Source organism: Python bivittatus, unplaced genomic scaffold (assembly GCF_059951505.1).
Source record: "Python bivittatus isolate LINGU-HERP-01145 unplaced genomic scaffold, Pbiv_v1 ctg000220_np1212, whole genome shotgun sequence".
In the NCBI taxonomy this organism is placed as follows: domain Eukaryota; kingdom Metazoa; phylum Chordata; class Lepidosauria; order Squamata; family Pythonidae; genus Python; species Python bivittatus.
The window spans coordinates 12,560,951-12,584,628 of record NW_028277048.1 but is presented as its reverse complement, the minus strand read 5'-3'; the positions used below and the strand labels follow the sequence as shown (position 1 = coordinate 12,584,628).

At 40.7% G+C, this 23,678-nt stretch overlaps 1 protein-coding gene across 4 annotated transcripts in view; it reads left to right on the top strand.

The window, feature by feature from the left end:
* OLFM2 (olfactomedin 2) overlaps positions 1 to 23,678 on the top strand; it is a 207,239-nt gene that overhangs the window by 104,413 nt on the left and 79,148 nt on the right. For 3 of the 4 annotated variants that reach the window (XM_088137907.1, XM_007428588.3, XM_025166880.2), the window contains exon 2: positions 18,511 to 18,660. In XM_088137907.1, coding sequence (XP_087994033.1) covers positions 18,511 to 18,660 — 150 coding nt within the window. Of the gene's footprint in view, positions 1 to 1,164; positions 1,296 to 18,510; positions 18,661 to 23,678 lie in introns of those variants that run through there. The other variant, XM_088137908.1, reaches the window with a different exon arrangement.

Sequence of the window (23,678 nt, the reverse complement as noted above, 5' to 3'; positions counted from 1 at the left end):
AGAAGATGACCTTGAAAGAGAGATGCAGGCTCCATTGCCTAGGCAGAAGGGGCTAAAGCATTTTTAAAGTCCAGACTAGCTAGATAGCTTTTGGAAGCAGCTCAGACAGATATGCCCTAATTCACCAAGCTATAAGGAGGAGGAGGAGGTACAGCTCAGTCAGACGTGCAAGATTCTATTATAGCCAATCTCAATAAAAGGAGTTGTAGACATTCTATGGAGTTGATTTCATGGTCTGGTCTACCTAGTGGGGCTGACACAAACCTCTGAGTAAACCCCTGGACTGCAACCACTCACCAATTCTAGGAATGCCTAAGGGGCCATTTTGAGGTCCAAAGGTTTTATTGTAAATTAAAGTGCTAGAAGCTGACACCTCCTTCTGCGGCAGGCCAACCTCCCTTTTTTCCATTAAGAAATCTTTTTTTAAAAAATTTAGGTGAGGTCAGGAGTCTGGTGGGCACGAAAAGGAGTGTCTGCAGGTAAACCACTGCACCAGAGCGACATATATTAAGGAGAAATGTATTAAAATGTCTACGTATTAAGAGAATGTCTAAGTATTAAGAGAAATGTATTAAAATGTCTAAGTATTAAGATCTTCTAGAGAAATTATTGCTTCACACTCCCTTTGGGGGTAGTCTGTAGCAAGCCCCACCCACCACTGTGGCACAGCGTGACATCACAGTGCCTTGTGGGTGGGGTTAAGCTTGAGTTGCTATGTGGTGGCCTTAGCTTTATTTTTTAAAATAGATGTCCCATCCACAAAGATCGGTCATCATATATTCCTTATGTGCAGGGAGACTGGGAATCAACATGGTCTTTCTTGATGCCATTCGTGTCGTAGAACAGATTCCGAAAATCTCCCAGTGCTTCCATCAAATGCAAAGAATGTGGCTAAAGAGCTGTCACTGTAATCCAAACAGCTGACAATCTATTAAAAACCAATCCCTCTCCCCCATGGAATCTTACTGGCATTTGATGTTGTTCCAGCAGAACATATGGGGATGGAAATAAGGCTAAATGCAGCCCCTTGATCTCCTGCCTGGCTCTCTCCGGTTGCCAATCTCAAGTCAGCCCTTTTTCAAAATCTGATTTAGCTGGCAGTTGACAGGCCATGCTGACTTCAAGGCTTCTCTTCGGTCTACCATGCCATTCCTTGCATACCAGCTTGAGTGAAATAATACAAGCTGCTAAATCACATGTTACAAGAGAAGTCCAGAAAGGAACAGCTTGGAGCAGCCATATCTGTGCTGTAGCTTGCCTGGACCCCAGGTTTCCAGTAATGGGAGCGTTACAAGGTTGGTAGCCATGATTTTCAAGCTGGTTAAGTTTGGGCAACTTGTAGCCTTTAAGATCTTGGCTAAATTACAATTCCTAGCATCTCTCACCATTGACCATGTTGGCAGGGGCTACTGGGAGTTCTGGTTTAACAATATTGGGAAGACCACAGATAACTCATTGCCCTATTTGCAGTATTTTTTAGACTATTTTCCTTGTGGGAAGAAGTGTAGCTCTTAGAAGGTGCATTTTTTTAAAAAAAAATTGTCTTTGAATGATGAGTGATAGCTTTTGTTTATTCTGGAATGAACTGATCTTGCATTTCTCAGAAACCTGAACAAGCATCTTTTATATTGAGATTCTGGCCTTGTGTGGCTGCTTAAATTGAATTGATTCAATTAATCAATTGGAGAAACGGTGGTTGATCAACACAATTTTTTATTGCTTGACAGCATTAGTATTTGTCTGCAGTTGTACCCTATAAGTAAACATATGTTTTCTACCCCATAATTCCAGAGGTGATTCAAATAAAGGCATGGATGAAACATTGGTAGGAGAGAACTGGAGAGAGTAGCTGCTTACCTTTTCCATGTCCCCAAGTTTTTCCCTGCAAATATCCACAAAATATTTGTTCTTCACCCCAGTCAAGCTTATTGTAATCTTGGGGATCTAGCTACAAGGAAATGTGTTGAGGGGCATTGTGCAGGAAAATATTGATGGGTCAGAGAAGAGTTAATCATACGCTCCACAATTGGGTTACCATATCTGGGCTACTAGATGACAGTAAAGAGATTAGTAATATGCTGGTATAGGCTTTCATGGCTGGCATCAATGAAATCTTCAATCAGGAACCGGTTCTCTTGGAATTTCTTCAAAGTGGCCAGTTGGAGGTCTACCTAGATGAGGAACCAATTAGAAACCAGCTTTCTTGGACTCACATGAGATGGACCAATCAGAGATCAGCTTGCCAGGTTCAAATACAAGAGCTCAGTCAGCCCAGTTCAGTTGCCTGTGAGCTGTCAGGGGGTGCATCACAAAGCAGCTCACCCTGCCTCTGAAGCTGCCAGCCACAGCTGGTAGTGAAACATCAGGACAAAAGAAAACAAGACTATGGCCGTTCACTTGAAAGCTCATCTCTGCTTCAAAGTAGCAATCTCTGATTCTTTGTTTCCATCTACTGATAATCCAGAATTTTGCAGCCCAGAAATGGTAATTCAAAACAGACTTAAATCTGTACAAACTCAGATTTGATGTGAGCTATAAAGTACTTCAAAGTCACCTGGTTTGGCTTACAACCTCAAATCAGGTTCTTTCTTCAATTTTTGAGTCTGCTTCAACTGAGTGATTCAATCAAAATTAAGCAAATTCAAGCAGGTCTTTTAATTTTATCCAGTCCTATATGTAATCTGTCCTGCCACTTTCCCATATATTTGTGTTGGGGGTGGGGGGAGAGAATTGTGTTCCTTTTGCCTTATAACATTGAATTCAACTTTTTACAGTTTACCACTGGAGCTTTTGAGAGTAAGATCTGCACAGCTTATTATCAGCATTATTCATGTAAAATACAAAAAAGGAGGTGCTTGGTGTTGGAATCAAAGTTTTCCTTGTCTAGTGATGGATTGCCCTTGGGCTATGTGTAGTTTATATGCCAGGATGAAATTGCTACCTTCTGCAAAAGCGCTGAAACCAGGAGGGGGCACAAGGGAGATTGATAGGGCACATACCCTTTGAAGGCATCTGGTTTTACATACAGAGGAATTTGCCGTGGAAGGAATTGTCTTCCCATCCTTCAGAGCCTTCAGAGGCATTCAATTGCTTTCTGCATTAGAGGCAATGATAATAGACAGGGCTCTTTATTCTTTGTGACTTTTGCAGACACAGGATTCTACAGGTATAGACATCTTATTTGGAAATTGCATTTATTGAGCTGGTTGTTCTGCAGGAGAGGGAGAAAAATATTTTAACTTCTCAGCACCAGCAGGAAACACCAGCAAGCTTGGTAATATCTTTCTATGCACTTGGGTGCCTTTGGAGTACTAATTTATGTGCTTACTTCAGGGTTTCTCAAATTTTGCATTAGCACGAGCCCTTAAATTGATAAATGACTTTATGTGACCCCTGCATGAATAAAACATGAATAATAATTACATAATACATCAATAACTAAACAATGAATATTGGGACTGACAGATGGCTTTGACCAATGACCAGAACTATGGGTTAGCCATCCCTCAAAACTCTCTTTGGGGTTTGCTTCTCAGTTTACCTGATTAAGCCCACCCTGACTAAGCAGGTGGAAGTTATGACACTGTTCTAGCATTGTGTATACAAGCCATCAGGCTTGTCAAGTCAGTACAGGAGCTCTCAAAAATCGCTCTGGTCTTTACTCCCTCCTTTGCTTGGGGAAGCCCTGGAGCAAGTTTTGTTTGTTCTAGCCTTTCCAGAAATGCTCCTTTTGACCACATTTGAAAATCTGATTATCCAAATTTACTGTTTATGGGAGATAAGTACTTTGGAAGTTTCCAAAGTTTGCTGCAGGTCTTCAGAATATTTACTTTTCTTCCTCCATAGCTCTAGAGTAGTCTATTCAGGTACCAATTGCTTGAGTAAAACCAAGATGATGGTCCCTCTGAACACCTTTTCCTTCCTAACCGACATGTGCTGCTTCATATATTCTTTTCTTTTATGGCCATTTCTGAATCACATTGTTAGGTTCAAGAGCTGTCCATTGGCACTACTAGGTATGGAGCACTGACCAGATCATAATCATAAATTTTTGCACATGGCAATAGCAAAATTAGGAACGTTTGCTGAGGTGAGGCTCCTGGTCTCTCTGTCCCCTCTTTCTTCACAAGTGCCTATGGAAGCAGATGCTCATTGACCCTCATCCTAGACCCAAGACTGCACCACTGTTTCTGATGTTTCCAACAGTCTGTGCTGAACATTTAGGAAGAGGTGCCTGGTGATGACTCACCCACTGGCCAACCTTCATCTCACATAGGCTCTCCCCTTGCTTGTGATATTTGTGGGGATGGGTAGAATATGTTCACAAAAGTAGTCATTTTCATATCCTTCTCTTCTCAACTGAATCCCATTTGCCATAGTTCCTCAAACCTCTCTAATGAGCTTACAGTGGGAAATATGTGGGTATTCCAGGGAAGCCGTACAAAAACCACTGAATTTGTACGAAGGCAGCGAGTTGCCTATACATGCCTGAAATCATTTCAAATTTTAGATTTCATGAACATGCAATTGATCATTCCATGAGCAAGCAGTACATTATTCTGCATGGCTATCATGTGTGCAATATATATCGTGGGTCTTGTGGCATACTAAGAAACTAAGCAATGTATCTGCATGGATGGGTCCATAAAGTCATCATGAGTCAAGTTTGACTTGAAGAAGTGTCTACATTGCTTATATATGTCAAGTGCTGTTCAAAAACTTCCCTTAAGACACAGCTAGGCCTACCAGCATCCTGATTGCTCTTTTGGAGGTTTCACTTTGCCAAGGTTTTCAAGATGCAGTACAGAGATATGTGCCTTCATTTCATTCATAGCAAACCTGTGAAGTAGGCCCTGTATCATTTAATGAGCTTCATGACTGAAGAATTAAACCTGATTCTTCCCTGTCTCACTTTGAAACTCAAAACACTTTATCATCCTGGCTGTCTAGGAACCAAGCAGGAAACAGTAGGAAGCTCAAAATCGATGGGGAGGGAAGGGGGAGAGGAGATCTTTCATTTATACCAAAACAATATTTCCTGTCTCTGCAGATGTGTCTGGAAGAATAGGGTGAGCATACTGACAGTTTTTGACAAACGGCCCTTTGCAGAGAGTTTGTGCTCTGGCAGCACAATCCACAGGTCAAATAGCACAGGTGAAATATATGCCCCCCCCTTTTTTTCTTATATGCCAAACTCTGCTGCCAAAACAATTTTTGCAGTGGGTAGCAAAATTCAACATGCCAAAGAATTGCAAAGACCCAGCCTTTGTAGGAATGGTGTTGCAGGCACTTGGAAGCAAATTTGAGAACTTGCAGGACTGTGTGTCAGATAACCCAACTGTTCCTGCAGCCTCTGCCTGAGGCTACTCCTTTTACAAAGGAGCCCTGTGTAACCATCTGAGCACACAGCTACCAAACAGGTAGCAAAAAGTGGGGCTGGCCCCCATACATAGTTTTAATATGTAAAGTCCAAATTCAGTATAAGAATGCATCCAGCATATTAACTATGCTGGGGAAGCCATGGGTACAAATATTAAACTGTTCATAAACCTCTAAGATGGCTTGGGCCAAGCCACTTTCAGCTCAATTCTGCATCAGCCATAAATTGATTGATAATCAATGTGCCATCAAGTTGGTGTCAGCTCCTAGTGATTGCATAGTTTTTCTCCGTAATGATCTGTCCCTAACTTGGTCCTTCAGCTCTTCCAGCAGTACGCTCATTGACACTGTAATGAGTCCATCCTCATTGCTGCTGGTCATCATTTTCTCTTTCCTTCCACCTTTTCCAGTATTAGAGCCTTCTCTAGGGAGCTAGCTCTTTGCATAATGTGTCCAAAGTAGGATAATTTGAACCTGGTCACTTGTGCCTCGAGTGAGAACTCTGGATTGATTTGTTCAGTGATCCATTGGTTTGTTTTCTTGGCTGTCCATTCTCAGTAATCTTCTCCAACACCAGCATTCAAAAGCATCAATACTTTTCCTATCTTGCTTCTTTTTTTCCCCAATTTTCGCTTCCATAGAGTGTCACAGGAAATACTATGGCTTGCACAATTCTGAACTTTGTAGGCATAGACGCATCATGGCATCTGAGTATCTTTTCCAAGGTCTTGATGGCTGCTCTACCAAGTACTACAGTAATTTGCAGCGTACTTCTTGCCTGCTTGTTCTTTTACTGTTGATGGCTGATCCTAAAAGGCAGAAGCTATCCACCACTTCAGTATCTTCATTGTCAGTTCTGGTTGTTCTACCTGTTGCCACTAGCTTGGTCTTCTTTATATTTCATTTTAGTTCCATTTTATCATTTAGTTCCATTTTAGCACTATAACTGTGCAGGTAATTGATGTTTCTTCCTCCAATTTTAATAGCACACTCATTTTCTTCCAGTCCAGCTTCCTTTAATATATATTCAGCATATAGGTTGAATAAATAAGGGGAAAGTATACAGCCGTGTCTCACTCCTTTGTGAACATGAAGCCAGTCTGTTTCACCATGTTCTCTCTGCACTGTGGCTTCCTGACCTGTTTATAAGTTTCTCATGAGGACAATGAGATGTTCTGGCATTTCCATTTTTCTGAGCACTTTCCACAGCTTGATGTGATCCACACAATCAAAGGCCTTTTTTTATATAATGTATGAAGCACATAGTGACTTTTTAAAAATATTCTTTGGCTTTCCCAATTATTCAGCTTGCATCAGCTTGCATAATGTCTCATGTTCCTTGGCCATTTCTAAAGCCATCTCTTTTGAGCCATCTCTTTTGCTTGAACGTCTAGCATCTCTTTTTCCATGTAGAGCTCTAATCTGCATTGGGTGATACTAAGCATTATTTTGCTAGCATGTGAAATTGAGGATATTGTACAATAGTTTTGCACAATCTGTAATGCTCCTTTGTTTTGGTATTTGGTAGGTTGACCTCTTCCAATCTGTTGGCCACTGTGTTGTTCTCCAAACTTCCTGGCATAGCTTGGTTAGAATTTTACTGATTCTTCTTCTGTTGCTTGCCATATTTCAGTGGGTATTCCATCAGTTCCTGTAGCCTTCCGACTTGGTAATGACAAAACACTGATCTAACTTCATCTTCTAGTACTAGACGTTCTTGTAAGTAGGGAATATCTTCTAAGGTATCATGGATGTTGCCATCTCTACTGTACGGTATTTCAGTATATTCCTTCCATTTTTGTTTGATCTCCTTTGAATCAGTTATTATCTGTCTGTTGGTGTCCTTTAGCGTACTAATTCAAAGTTGGAACCTCCTTTTGAGTTCAGAGATCTTTTGAAAGGTTTGCCTTGTTTTTTCTATGTCTGTTTCCATCTTCAGTGTCTTTACAGATGTTGTTGCAATACTGCTTCTTGTTTCTTCTAACAGCTCTCTGAAACTCTTTGAGTTCCTTTCTGAGATTTTTGTCTTTCTTGGTCTTTCTTTCGCTTCTCATCTCTTCTTGGTAATTTCCACAGTTTGTTCTGACATGCAGTTTTCTTTCCTTCTGTTACTTTATTTTTGGCATTCTCTTCTTACATTCATCCTGAATGACTTCTTTAGATTCATTTCACAATTCCTCTAGTTCTCTATCAATGAGGTTCAGGATTTCAAAACAATTCCTGATGTTCTTCTTGAAATTGATGTGTATATTTTCAAGATCATATGGTAACTTTTTTTCTTTATTATTCTTTTTTAGATTAACGTGGAACTTGCACGTGAGCAGTTTATGATCTGTTCCATAGCCATGGAACCTGGCCATGTTTTTGATGCTACAACTGAGCTCCTCCACCTCCTTTTAGCAATAATATAATCGTTTTTTTTCCTACGTTCTCCATCTTGTGATGTCCATGTATTGTGGTATCATTTTGGTTGTTTGAAGATAGTGTTATGAAGAAATGTTTGGAGTGGCAGAAATTGATAAATTGGTCTCCTGCTTCATTTTGGTTTCCTAAGCTATACAGTCCAACTACCTTTTCTCTTTAATGTTTCCAACTTTGGCATTCCAGTCTCCAGTTACAAGCAGCATATCTTGCTTGCATGTTCTGTCAATTTTGAATTGAATGTGATCATAAAACTCATCAACCCCCTCTTCTGCATCAGTGGTTGGAGCATAAGCTTGGATGATCAGCATATTAAAGGGTTGTCCACAAACTCTAATTGATATTATTCGGTCATGTATTACATTGTAGCCAAATACTATTCTTGCTATACCCTTCCTAACGATTAAAGCAATGGTGTTCTTTCTTTGTTTTTCATGTCCTGGGTAATAAACTCTGTGATCTTCTGACTGAAAATGTCCAATCATAGTCCATCTCAATTCACTGATGCCTAAGATGTAAATTTCTGGTAATTTCACTTAATTTTTCACTGGGTTGAATTTTCTTATGTTCATGCTTCTTACGTTCCATTTCCCATTGTAATTGTGTCTTTGCAGCTTCAGATTTTCTTTTCTTGTATGGCAACGTCAGCAACTAGACATCTTGAAGGCTTTAATCTAGCCATGTCATAAGTACCACTAGTGCTCTGAAAGATCCTCAGCTCTTCCTCAGTAGCATGTTGAGTGCCATCCAACCTGAGGGCCCATAATCTGGCATTTATCAGCCATAAATAACAAATCTCTATTATCCCTCTTTGTGTTTAATGACAGATAGCCAATTTGTCAAGGTTGATGTAAGGATTTTTGAGGTAACGTATGGAAACCTCTCTAGAAAAACTACTATATAAACATTGCACACTGAGCATCATGTTCTTAACATCATAAAACATTTATAAACCTAAGAAAAGCATAGAAACAATTTGGTCCTGAAATGTATATTTTTTTTTTGCTAACTGGTTATCCTTGCAAGTCATAGCCAGCAATTCCACCAGGACTATAACACGCTAGTATATGGCTCACTCAGTAACTTGGGTGTATGAACAAAGCAAAGTTCTGATTAGATAGAAAAATATTGCTCCAGACTAAGCTGTTTTGTTGCAGAGATACCCCTTCAGGGCAGAGTAATCAAATGATAAAAGATAAGATGTTGAGATACATGACTGAACTAATCAAAAGATAGTACAGCAGAACCCTGATTTTACAGACCCCACACAGGGTATTTTGGATGCAAAATCTCTGTCTGGATTCCTCAACAGTGGACAAATTTGCTCATTTGGCAAATCATTCTGGACAAAGTTAATATGTAATTTTGTGTAAATTACATAAAATGTATGTAAAGTTCATGCAAATTATGTTGCTGTTTTTCTTATTATTTGTCCTGAACGGTTACAGGTTCCATGTTTTTTTACATTTAATTAATTAATTAATCAATCAATCAAATTTATATCACCGCCCAACTCCCCCACAAGGAGGGACTCTGGGTGGTTCACAACCAAAGTGTTAAAACCAATAAAAACATAAATAGCACAACATAAATACAATGATTAATTATGATAAAATCCAAGCGGTGATGGTATTGTTGCAGTCTGGAACCAGATAATATTGGTCAGGTAGGACTAGGGAACCAGCCATCCCCAAAACTGACCATCCCCACCCCATGCATAATAACAAAACCAGGTCTTCAGTTTCTTTCGGAAGTCTAAGAGGGAGGGGGCCAATCTCACTTCTAGGGGAAGAGTGTTCCAAAGGGCGGGGGCTGCCGCAGAGAAGGCTCGCCTCCTGGACCCCGTCAGGTGAAATTCTCTTGCAGACGGGGTCTGTAGCATGCCCTCTCTGCATGACCGGGTGGGATGGGTTGATGTGATGGGGATGAGACAGTCCTTCAGATACACACATTGTATGCGTTTAGTTGTTACAGCAAAGGTATCCATACATGATGCAATGAGTTTTTGTTCATCAGCTCACTTGTCACAGAGCATGTTCTGTTTTGGGCAGAGAGGGAATGACTAGCCCAATGTTACACAGCTGGTTTCAATGCCAGAACCTGGGTCTCCCCACTCCTTGCCCAGCACCTTAACCACAACACCATACTTCCTCCTATATGTAACAATAATTATATGTAACAACTATGTAACTCATATGAAATGCTTGTACATTAGGTTCATTCAGATTTAAAAGGCATTTGGCTTTAACAGACACTCTTTCCCCCTCAACTGTTCTATAAAATTGAAATTTTGGTGTATACATTGATGTCCATTGTATTTACATGTTGCATGAATAATTGTCAAGAATATATTTCTTCCTTTGGCACATATAAGAGGTGGGGGTAGGTGGGACCCATCTGGATCAAAGGGAAGGTCTAGCCCTTACCTTTGTGCCATAACTCCAGTCCAAACCCTAGAATGGACGCGTCTCCTACTTTATAAAGATAGCCCTCAGTTTGAAGGCACCTACTATTGGAAAGGCAGTTATATTCAAGTTTTATTTACAGAGACCCATAAGAAGGGAAAGGAGGCTCTTTGAAATTTACTCATCAAAGATAGACCCTGGACAGCAAGCTGAATAAACATTTGAGTCAGCTGGTCACAGCTGCCTTTGCTAGTATGATATGTATTGGATTTCTGTGGAAATGCATTATGGGTAGAGATGCAAATAAATGCTGTGTACATCTATACTTGTAAATTACCACATATGCACATTTTATGCAATACCTTTGCCTTCTTTGCTACTGTATGTGTTTGTGAGTCAGCAAAAGAGAGCAAGGGGTTTCTTCTGGTTTAGGTGATGCTTAAGAAACTGTGCTCCCAACTCTTTTCCACAAATGGTTTTAGAATTTAAAAAAAATGCTTTGGGAAGCAGAGCATCAACCTCAGCTGTAAATTCGGAATGAGATGGACAGATGTGGGAAGAACCTGGGAACTGACTGAAAGGGGGGAAAGTGTAAGGGGCAGATTATGTTAAAGCCCTAGGTATGGTTATCCCAGTGGCACTTCCTCTCTTTCAGTCCAGCCTCAGGAGGATCCTCTGCAGCTGACATGGAGCATAGAGGAGGGAATTCCCTGTCTAGTGGTTTGCTCTAAAAATTGTCTCAGTCCTGGACTCTACTTCCAAGACTGATAAACCCTGTTGGGATAAAAGCACCTTGAAAGCAATGTTTCCAGAAGAAAGCAATTGGTAGGAACAGAATGGAGCACTGCCTTCTTAGCATCATTTGCAGCAAAAAGGGAATAGTCGTGCCTACATTACACATACACAGTAGGCATGGCTTTGTGACCCAGGGAAGTCAACCTAGCATGGATCCAGCTTTGCTGCTAAAGTAAGGAAGAGGCAAAATGGTCAAAAGTTGACTCATGAAGCAAGATTTGGAGGAAAAAATGTGGGGAGGGAGAAGAAGTGAGCAGCAGAGGTAAGACACACTTCTCAATGAGTCTGTAGCAACTTGGCAAAGGGGAAGTGAGCAAAAGGATAGAAAATCAGAACTGTTCTGTTAAGCTGAATTATATGGATATGTGTATGAACGGTTGGTAACTTTGTTCCCAGTATAGTCTTTTTTCACAAATATGGACGTGCAGGTGAAAGGGGAGAAGAACACATAAATACTTAAGCCTGTTATTCACTCAAACTCCTTTGATTGTTTGGTTGCTTTATTTATTTACTTGATTCAGGGGTTGCCAACTCCATTATGATTCTGGGTGGCTCACAGAAGAAAATCAATATCCAACAATGACATACAATATGCCCCAAACAATATGTGTGACATCCACAAAAGAGAAGTGACCTTAAGAAGTTTCTGATTACCCGTACCGTTTAGCCCTAACCAGCATGCCCACTGGTAAAGGACTGTGGGAATTGTAGTCCAAAGTTTATAGGAAATACCAAATTATCTCCCTTTGCATCAAAACTACTCTCAGATTTGTTTGTTTCCCCAGGAAACAATTTATCATTGCCAAAAAAAAAAAAAAAACCCAAATAAACAACAACAACAACAAACAATGTGGGGAAAAGATTTATTAAAGCAAGAAAAAACTTCCAGCGCAATCCCTAGAATCACACTTGTTTTAACATTATTTAAAATCATGAGGTTTTAAAATGTACTGGGCCAGAAAGGGGAAGGAACTGCAGCCATTGTTTGTTGCAATCCATGTCCAATAAGGAATATAAGACAAAAAATATGGCTGGGATCTGGCATTTGCTTTTATTGGGAGGAGCATGACAGGAATGGTGTTTGGCTCATGGGATATGCCTGCCAGCAGAAAGGGGGAAATGGCTTTCATTGATTTTTCTCTTCTTACTGTGTCCTCTTATAATCCTTGAGAACCTACTGGGATACAAGAAATGACATGGGGAAATCACCAGACATTGCTGTTCCTCTCTTCTGTTAAGATTCCTAAGAACTGCGATGGGATGGCTAACATATTCTGAGAACATGGAGGAGGGAGCAAGTCCATTACAGAAGGAAGTTAGATCATTATAGAAAATATTCTTTAATCCAGGGGAGGAGGGAAATGTGAGAAAGAAACTCAGCAACTGCCATAATTACGCTAGGTATAAGATGAGTTGGAGAACTGCTTTGGTAGGGTTTCAAGATTCTGCTATGTTATCCTACTAACAAGAAAGATCTTTCCAAAACTCCAAGGGATTCTTCTTTCTAGAATGTGCCTGCCTCAAAGGGCTTGACAAGAACACAGAAGCAGACATTAGCCTACCTTGTTCAGTATTGTGAACACTGCCTGGCAGAAACGGGCTGAGACCAGAATCTTTCCCAGCTGGAAACTAAGAAATTATGGATTGATACCATTCCATTTTAGGATTCGTGTTAGGATCCAAGCCTACAAACTGAATGTGTATTAGAATATACATCCTCCCTGAATAATTCAGGGATTACAAATTCTTATCATTTACAAATAAATGATACAAATTATTTATTTATTTATTTATTTATTTATATTTATATATCAAATTTGTCACTGCCCATCTCACTGAAACAACTCTGGGCAGTTTACAAAACAGTTAAAATCAATTAAAATTGCAAAATTACAATCTACGATTAATAAATGGAAAATAAAGAGATCCAAGAATAATTGGCAGTCACTCAGGGAGTGTCATCAAGGCATCAGCCACCCCCAGGATTGGGTAAGAACATTCGATGGATGTTGTAGTGGAACCAAAGTTCATAAACGGTAGAAGGGGTTGAATGGTCCTACTCTGCCAAATATATTTGGTTCATCAGAATTGGTACAAGGTTGCTTTCTTTTTCTTCTCCTCCTCCTTTTCCTTCTTCTTAAAGGGGGAGTTTATTCTTTGCACATGTATAGGTCATAACTACAAGGAAAAATAAAATCCCAAAGTAAATTGGGGAGATTTCGTCTTAGGCAAAACATTATTTATTGATCTGTCTGTCATCCATCTATGTATCACCCGTCTATCCATCAACCACCTATTTATCCAACTTTGTTTATCAAGAAAAACTATTTCAAGAAAAAATATTGTTTTTCTATGTATCCAGCCTGTCAGGTTCAGCCCAAAGAACTCCACAAGACAATGCAATTACAGTTCTGTTGCGTTTATTAGCTTCCACCTCAAGACAGAATCTCACCAGACTGAACCCAAGTTCTCAAGCCAGCCAGCCACAACACCATGAATTCCTTAGGGAGGTGCCAGCCTCATCTTCTTGAACTTCCCATGCTCCTGTTGGGGGCTAAGAACACGCTTATCTCCCTGAGCATGGGCTTCATAAGTCCATTCCATCACACAGCCGCCCATTTTTCTGTCATCTATCATTCATCTGTCTGTCCATCTGTTTATCATTGTCCACTTAACAATCTATCCATTGATTAACTAATTAGTTAATCCATTGATTAACTAGCTAGCTCTCACCTTATCTTAACTGCCTGCCTTCCCACCTACCCCAAAATTGTCATAATTGTTAATAGACCCAGGGAAACAACTGAGAAACAGGAGAAGTGGAGGCATATTTTGGCTGAAATTAATTAACAAGATGATTTTCCTGGGGCTTCAAATATATTAGAATACAACTCACACTACCCCTCAGCCTGCATTGGTGTTGGGAAAAAATGTGGTAAGATATCAGAGTATTGTGTATCAGACTGTGGCAAGAGTAAGTAAAGGACCAAGAAAATGACAAGACCATGGACTATTATTACAGTATGGATGATGTGGGGATGTCACAGTTGAAGAAGAGAAACAATGAGGTGAGAGGGAGAAAAAGTGAAAAGGCAGGAAATTTGGTGAGAAGGCAGATGAGTCCTATAATGTTTGAAGCATTCGGGACACATGTATGCTGGAATTCTCAAAATACGTAGAAGCAGAGAGAAACCACCGGTACAGAGATATCACTTTCAAGCAGTCCCTCTTCCCGAGGAGAAACAGAATACCTTTAAAGGCATCTGGTAGATGCTAAAAATAATAGCCTATGGGGAATTGTGAGTGAAGCCAAAGTAATTCCATGAAGACAATCAGCTTTTCTCAGAGTCTAAGTTCCCTGTTACCGTTGGTTTCCCTCATCATACAGTCTTCAGAGAAAGACATTTGCAATGACGTCATGGGATTTGCTTTGGGCAAACAGCTGATCAATTCTAGATCTTGGCTAAGATTATTTTTATGGAACAATTGAGGAATCAGATCAATTCATCCCTCCCCATTAATAAAAGATTGCATGGGAAAATGAAAAAAGATTTAAAAGTTATACAAGGAGAAATCATAAAGGCTAGTTCAAGTTGAGCTCATCTTCTGGTGGTTTCATAGTCATATCCAGCTAGTTTCCTTAGCAGAAATATGAAAATAGTTTGCCACCTTTTGGGATGGTACTCTCAGTGTCTCTGTCTAGTCTATAGCCCTGTTATCATGCTAAGATTATATGAGGGGGTTGCTGATTAATAAAGTACATTTTTTAAAAAGGTAGGCAGAGAATAATATATTAAAGGAAACAGAAAGATCAGAAGAATTTTTTTTAAAGATTTTTTATCCCACCTTTCTTATTTTTATAAATAACTCAAGGTGGCGAGCGTACCTAATACTCCTATTTTCCCTTACAACCCTGTACGATGGGCTGGGCTGAGAGAGAGTGGCTGGCCCAAAGTCACCCAGCCAGCTTTCATGCCTAAAGCAGGACTAAAACTCACAGTCTTCTGGTTTCTAACTTGGTGTCTTAACCACTAGATCAAACTGGCTCTCATTAAAGATTAAAATTAAAGATGAATTAATCAAATTAAAGGTTAATATATTAAAAATTAACCTAAGATTGTTAAAAAATAGAATTGTTATCCAAATCCACAGCTAAATTATTATTCAAATTTCGTATAGGCTAGGACAACATCTTTTGAAACAGATTGGAAGAAAAAAAGTACCCAAAATGAACACACCTTATATTTAAACAAACAGATATTAGAATAATGTAATAGGTACTTTGAAAAGATTTATGAATTTGAAATAGGGTGAATGTTGAGACAATTATTAAACAAATATTCAAAGTATAGCTTAACAGTATAAGGATATAATAAGGAAGAAATTAACTATACGAAAATACTAATTGAAAAGAAATAAATTAGTAGACCCAATAATTTGGTCATATACTGTAAGTTATAAAAGATAAAAGATAGAATCATCATTTTAAATTTATTTGAATGTAGGGAATTATTAAATTAAATTCATATAATAGTAATGGTTCCTAAACTCCAGACAAATTTGAAAAAGTCACCATCTTAGGGATATCTTTTGAAATGTGAATTAATTTGTTTTGCTGTGGTTTGTACTAGCTAACAAATTCAGTAATAGGATTATTATAATGTAGATCAAAAGTGAGTTATTAAAACTAGACAAAAGATGGCATTCAAATACCTCTTGAGGAAGAAGCAAGGAGTTTGAATAATGAATGCAGTGAATAGTTTCAAGGGAGTTCTGCAATTCCCCAGATAAATTATGAATTGAAAACAATATTTTTGGTTAAATTAAACATATATAATTGAATACCATTTAGATTTATACTGGCCAATGAGAATACATTGTCAGAAACAGGTCTTATGGAAAATTATTGAGGAGTCAAAACTAAAAAAGGAAAGAGAATAATTCTTGATCCTCCAAGTCTTATGACCTACATAAAGAGATTAATTCTTGGCAGCTACTAGAGACTTCAATGAAGGTTTATCTGCCTAAATTCTAGAAAACAGAACAAAACTATTTAAATATGTGCAGACACAGAAGGACTCAACTTCAGTTAGAGGTGAGATTTTCTCCAGAAGAGAATGGGGTGTATAAAAACTAATGTCCAGAAAGCCCCGCTCAGTCTCATTGCACAACATAACTTGGTTACTGCTGCTCAAATCTAGACTCCACAATCATATGGGAAAGAATCTTAAATTTTGTAAAGGGAGGTTCATAGGACATTGCTGGTAAGGTGCCATATCAGCTGAGTGGCATTCCCATAAGCACATCATTTGGATGGCACTTTTAAGTACAATGCCACTTGAGCTGCAGCTGTTGGTTGATTCCGGCTTCATGATAGCATAACATGGTGTCATTTCTTGATTAGTTATGAGCAAGTTGCAGTATTGCATTGGCTGGTTAATGAGAGACTGATCTAACTTCCTCTGTTCTCCTTCTGTACCCTCTCCTCTTAAGGGCTGATCCTTCTGCTCTGTTTTCCAAGAGGATTTCTTTATTTTCATGCATGAAGGGCTAGATAAAGAAAGATCACCTGGCTCCTTGGATTCCACAATCAGCTTTATTTTATTATTTTTCCATCACATAGGGGAAGAGTTCTACTGGGTTCTTGTCTCTCTTCCTCTCCCAACCACATTCCTCAGCAGATGCCTCTTTAAGATATGGAAAAGAATGCTGGGAAGCTAGAGAGAAGAAATCTAAGAAGGGTGATGAAGCTTCACAACATATATAGAGATAACAAAATAGGACCCATTACTCACCACATGGGTCCAGCGTGGCCCACAGCAAGCGGGACTAAAATTAACCATAACAGTTCATAGTTAGGAAGGGAGTCAAGCAAACTTTAGGAATGTTGTTACAGTGGTATGGCTTAGGAAGGGGGAAGATGGTTACATTAGGGCCTGTGTTATTCTAGACAAGAGGGGAAGAAGATAAACAGATAGTCCTGATTTGGGATGGAAAAAGTATAAGATGCCATGTTTCATAGTCAATAAACCCAGGCCATCCTGTACCCTAAAGTGCTCAGGCTGTCAGGGGGCTTCAGTGTTCAAAAGCATTGTTCCCAACCTTCCACTTTATGTTCCCCCAAATTTGTTGTCTGCTCTGTAACCAAGAGCAAGAGCAGAGGATGGAGCTATTGTTTTAAAGAATACCATTCATGATCAGCGCTAGCAAAAGCAGGGGACAGGGATTCTGCAAAATAGTTCAAATCCGAAATGTTTCAAGCTCAGAACATAGTCAGTGAGGTGGGGATGGACCATTTACAGCTTGACATGTTTAGCATTCAACGCACATTGTGAACCTTCAGTCTTCACCCTGTAAATGAAATTGCAGTTTATTCTTATGGGGGAAACCCATTTCCATTTTTGTGAGATGCAGAATGAAGGCAGGTAGTGACAAAATAGCTATCAAGGTAGAGATTTAATTTATTAATCCTCTTTGAACCATTTTTTTGGGGAGGGGAATCTTTTTCTGGCAGCATCTCTGGATGCTTTCATTTATTATTTTTTCCAGAACACTCTAGATCATTGGCATCCCATTGGCATGCTGGAACCATCCATATGCATTGGGGCTACAGTTTCCAGAATTCTCAGCCCCTCTAGCTTTAGGGGAAATTGCTCTAGAATATTGTATCTTTCCATGGTATTTGGAACTGGAGATTGGATGAGGATGTCCTTCAGTGAAAACTGCCATGGTCGACGGAACTGACCGTTGAAATAAACGTCGATGCTGTTGCTACAAGGAATGGGGTGGGGTGGGGTGGGGTGGGGTGGGGCGGGATAGGATAGGATAGGATAGGATAGGATAGGATAGGATAGGATAGGAGAGGAGAGGAGAGGAGAGGATAGGATAGGATAAACAGTGAAACAAAGGGGGGGATGGAACTGAAAATGAGTGTAACACAATGAATGTGAACAATGAATGAATAATTAGTACAGCTTCAATGGGTAAAAATTAAAATAAATGGGCCCTTTAAGAAAGAAAACATTTTAAAAAGGGCACATCTAGTGATCAAGAGGTATTCTTGTTTAATAGTAAGATGACATTTAACATAAATTAATAAATTCAATTTGCATGTATTTTAAAACATTTACAGACTTCTCTGCATTCCAGAACTGCATATGGTGGCCGGGGGGGGGGGGGGAGCCTGCCATCTCAACAGCCTGTAATTTGTCTCAGTTTCAGCCCAGCTAACAAATATTTACAGGGATGAAATGTGTGGTGCAAAGCTGGGGAAGACAAACTCAAACAAATGGCACCTCCTCTGGTGAAGGAGCTTCCTGTTATTGTCAAATATCACAAAACCTCTGCCATAGTAACTCATATTGCTGCATCCTTTGATTAGTAAAAAATTGGGAGTCACAATGCTACACCTGCTTTAGCCGTGTGATAGTGTTACAAAAGGTCGCCCCCTTGGATTGCCTTTACATTCAGCCTTTATATTCAGTGTTGTCTGCTCTCTTTCTCTTCACAGACTCTCTTCCAAAGCCCAGATGAAGGCTGGCAGGTCTATACTTCAGCTCAGGCCCCCGATGGCAAATGTCTGTGCACAGCAGTCATCCCTGTTCAGGGCACCTGCTCACGAGACCTGCGCAGCCGGCAACTACGGCAGCTCATGGAAAAAGTAAGCCAAAGGTTTCCTACTTGTGGGAGAAGGTGGCTCAAGCAGTGGGGACCGTTAGGTTTGTTAGGGGTGCTGTCAAATGCTGTTGGAGTCGTGCCTCATGCTCTTTTCCTCTTCTCCTTTTGCTCACACTTCACTCCCACCTGCTGGAGGTTCCTCCCTAATTTTGTAAGGTCAGGGATTAAGAGCTGGTGAAATCAGATTGAGGCCAGATGAAAAGAAGTTATTATCCCAAAAGCTGGGAAGTGGTAGACTGATCCAATCCAAACTAAGCAAATTTCACTGATCTGGGGCAGTGAAAGTGGCCTGATCTAATCACCTACCCCCAAATCTTGGTGACATTTATATAAGACAGGTTTGGCATTTCCTGAAAGGAGTTAGAGGTTCCCCTGCAACCCTTATATCCTCAAAATCATTCATACATGGTCATTAAAAAGATTCTTCAGTACCTGATCCATGAAGGAGAAAGGATCCTGCCATCAAAGTAGGAGACCCTCACCTCCTTTACTGAGCAGAAACCACTCCATCCCAAATTAGCTAGCTCAGGACCAGGTTTGACTGATGTTCTAGCCATCTGTCAAAACTTGCTTTCTTCCTTAGGGAGAGCAAAACAGCACTTAGCAATGAAGGCAGTCCAAAATATCCTGGCATACTTGAGTTATAGCTCATGGACTGGATGAAAGCACGCTCATGTGGCTGTGAAGAGTGCCCCATCATTCATGGGGCTGTGACGAGCACCCCATCATCTAGGAGAGATTTTTTGTGACTGAGTTGAGGATTTGAACCACTCCTTATTAAGGACCCTAATCACTACACACACTGGGTTTCACTGACATCATGCTGTTGCTCGCATTTCTACTGCCATCTGTAATGGCTGTATCAACTATGCATGTTTTGCCCCTGAACACTGTCTTGGGCTTTGCAAATTTCAGCTCACAATGGTCTCACTGAGAGATAACAGTGATGATGATGATGATGATGATGATACAATGATGATCATAATGGTGGATGGGTGGATGGATGGATAGACAGATGTATACAACCAATGATGAAAAAACATACTATTTATTTATTTATTCAATTTATGTAGCGGTCCATCTCACTTTTACATGACTATAGGTGGACTACAATAAAATAAACACATAAAATACACAATATAAAAATAAATAATGAATAATAAAAATAAAATACATAGCACCCAGGCATTATCAAACCAATCATCCATACAGCCAGGAGACTGTGTTGAAGCTCAGGCACCAAACCAAGTTTTCAGGGCTTTATGAAAGGCCAACAGGGACAGGGACAATCTAATTTCAAGGGGGATGATGTTCCAAAGGGTGAGTGCCACAGCAGAAAAGGCTCTCGTTCTGGGCCCCACCAGCTGACATTCTTTAGCCAATGGTACCCAGAGTGTGCCCCTCCTGCCAGATCAGGTAGGACAGGTAGAGACGATTGGGGAGCAATGGTGTCACATGTGTGGAGTAACCGGCACCAGTACCTGCCCACGCTGCTGCATTCTGCACAAGTTGAAGCTTCCAAATACTCTTCGAGGACAACCCTGTGTAAAGTGCATTGCACTAGTCCAGTCTGGAGGTCACAAGGGCATGGGTGACCATGAGCAGGGGCCCCAGTTCAGGAATGGGTTGCAACTGACACACAACCTGAAGTTGTGCAAAGGCCCTCCTAGCCACAGCTGCCACCTGCTCTTTGAGCAGGAGTGGTAAGTCCAGAAGAACCCCCAGATTGCACACTGGGTCTGTCTGGGGCAGCACCACTCCATGCAGAACCAAAGATGGAAGGTCCCTGGAACCAGGAGGTCCAAAACCCCAGAGCCACTTGGTCTTCATTGAGGTTGAGCTGAAGCCTGTTGCACCCCATCCAGCCCCCCCAGCTTCTAGGCCCTGAGACAGAACCTTCATGGCATCACTCAGGCGGCCCAGGGTGGAGATATAAAGGAGATATAAATGGAGATACCTCACCCCAAACTGTTGGATAACCTCACCCAGCGGCTTCATGTAGTTGTTAAACAATGATAATGATATGACTCCATCTGCATTTTGCTTTTCTTGCAAGGAACTCAAGGCAGCAAACAGGTATCCCCCCTTTTATTCTCCCCAAAAGCATGCAAGGTGGGTTAGGCTATAGAGATTATATCCAGCTCCAAGTCATCCAGTGAGCTTCATGGCTGAGTGGAATTTTGAATTTAGGTCTCCTTGGTCCTAGTCTAACTCTCAAACTGCAGCCCTACACGGGCTGTTCACCACATCCATCTCCCTCTCCATGCAGACAGAGTTTGGAATCATGTATTTGCAAGGGGGACCATCAGCATCTTGAGGAATAGATTTGGTGTCATGGCCACCCCCTTAGAACTAAAAGATACCAAAGAACCTGCAAAATGCCTATCTCGGCTCTCATTTAGGCTCTCCTCAACCTTTTTTTTATTACTGGATTCCACCCCTGCCCTTTGCTCATGTTAGACCGGATGGAAGCTGAGGCTTTGATCCTTCTGTCAGTGATGCTGCTTTCTTTCTTCCTCCAAAGGCAGCTTTGCCTCTTAGGATGCAAGGGAGAAGTCCGGGAGCTTCCTTTGTCTCACCTTCTTCTCTTTAATGAGATGCAAATGGGGCCTTTATGGTTCTTCGTGGAGCAGCAGCAGCCGGCCTCACGGCAGGATGAGCAGTAAATCCCCCTTCCTCAAGATTAATTGCCTTGAAATCTCATTACCAAGGGAAGACTGCTTCCCATTGACTTCGCACGTGCAAATAAAGTATTTATTAGCCAAATAAGGATCGTGCCAATTTACTGTTGCAATTACCATGGGCCTCTTCACCAGGGAATTGCAGAGAAGGATCTGTTGAGCTTGAGCGCAGCTTTCATGTTGCTTCAAAAGCTTCAGGATGGGCAAACAAATAGCACCTTTGTGCAGGAATGTGCGTGGGCCTTGGCATGTACGAAAATACGAGGAAGAGGAAGAAATTAAGTCCGTAGACCATTCTGTTTTTAATAGTGGAGTCTTTGAGGTGGTAGCAATGCTAGGGCATGGGGGGGGGCATTAATTGGCTTGCCATGTAGGACGTAGACAAAGTGAGTGTAGAGTAGAAGAAATTAAGCATGTCAATACGAGTTTATAAAGATTGGACCGATGGAGAGAGGTAAAACAAATTTATAGTAGGGAAGCTTGGAGCTTCTGTGTTTTTATTCTGCTGGTCATTGACTATAATTAAACAAATCAACATTACAGCAGGGAGGGAAACTGTTATTCCTGTCAAGCAGAGAAAGTGGACTACAGCTCCCTTTTGATGGGTAAAGAATCGCAAATGCCTACCTGGGCAATTGCAAGCAGAGTATAATTGCTGCGTCCAATTCAACACCAACCAACCAAAGGACAGACTCCCCCCACCCCCCACCCCCCACAAAAAAAGATGAGAACCAATCTCAAAGGTACACAGAAATAAGCATGTTATGTATCTTTGGGGTTTCACCCTTCCTTTTTCTTTCCTGAATAAAAGTTCAAGCAGAAATCTAGTAGTGATTGAAAACTGCTGCTGTAGGGAGAGTTATTATATTTTCTCATAAAAAGCAATAGAGGGGAAAAAATAGAGGCCATACCTTTATTCAGTCAGACTGAAATTTTACAGCCTTTTCAAGAACTCTTCATCAGGCAAGATGACGGAAAAAAAAGTCAAGGGGAGGAGGAAAATGTGGGTGATCTTCCAGCTGTGGACCAGTTTACTTTGATGAGAAGTGACGGAGACCTCTGGGTCTGAGTTGGGATCTTACCAGGTACAGTGTTAGATTGCATTGTGGCAAGTCCTCCTTTAAAAAAAATATATATACAAATCCCCTCAATTAAAGACCAAATAGTTTCTCCCACCATTGTGATGGGAACAGTAGAAATCAGAGAAATCAACAGATGGGCTTAATATTAACAAAGTATAAGCTTTTGCTTCCCCATGTGATGGAGGTTCTTATTTTATATACAGCAACCTGTGGTCTCCAGCTCTGTACACACTGGATTCATTCACCCAAGATGCTTAACCTAGTTACAAATTAATCCATTTGAGGGGCAAATACAATACATGGAATCATAATACAACAAAGAGTCTGGGTCTGCAAAGTATACTAACTACCCACCACCACCACCACCAAGGTTGATTCTAGCTAAGCTTAGCAGGATGTTTGAATGCATCTGCTAGGTCTTTATGTAACCTGATGAAGCATGTTGTATGAACACAACTAGAATGTCTTCTTACAATAACCACACTAAAACCACAATCTTCCTCCCAATCAGGCCAAACTGCAGTTCCCAACTAGCTACATGGAATCTCTTGAAAGGAACTAATGGTTGTCATGCCATCCATAGTATATTTGGGGGAAGTAGCTGGGAGTTCAGTGATAGAAAATTCAGATTTCAGTTCTGAGGATTTTAAATGGGAGGAGCTGGGAAAAACTCCAATTTGAGATTCCAAGGGGCCAAAGTAGACAATCTGGGCCATATAGGCAAACTGTTTGGATATAATGCAGGTGCTGTCATTCATGATTTGGACTGGTGCTGAGATGGAACTACCTATACAGGTAGACCTCGTTTAACAATGATAATTGGGACCAGCAACTCTATCGTGTGGTTGTAAAGCACAACGTCACATGTCTGCATTGACTTATGACAGCAATTGCAGCAGTTTTGGTTGTGAATCCTGTGCAGTTGTTAGGCATGACATCATGTGATCTCCATTTGTGACCTGCTCGCTTCCCCATTGACTTTGCTTGTCCGAAGCCAGCAGTGAAGGTCACAAATGGCCATCGTGTGACTGTGGGGACACTGTGATGCCTGCAACTACGAGGACTAGTCGTAAGTTTCCTCATTCAGTGCCGTTGTAACTTTGAACAGTCACGCAATGAGTGGTCATTAAACGAGGACTACCTGTACAAGTAGTCCTCATTTAGTGACCACAATTGGGAGCAGCAACTTGGTCAATAAGCAAAGTAGTGGCTAAGTGAAACTGCAACTGTGCTTACAA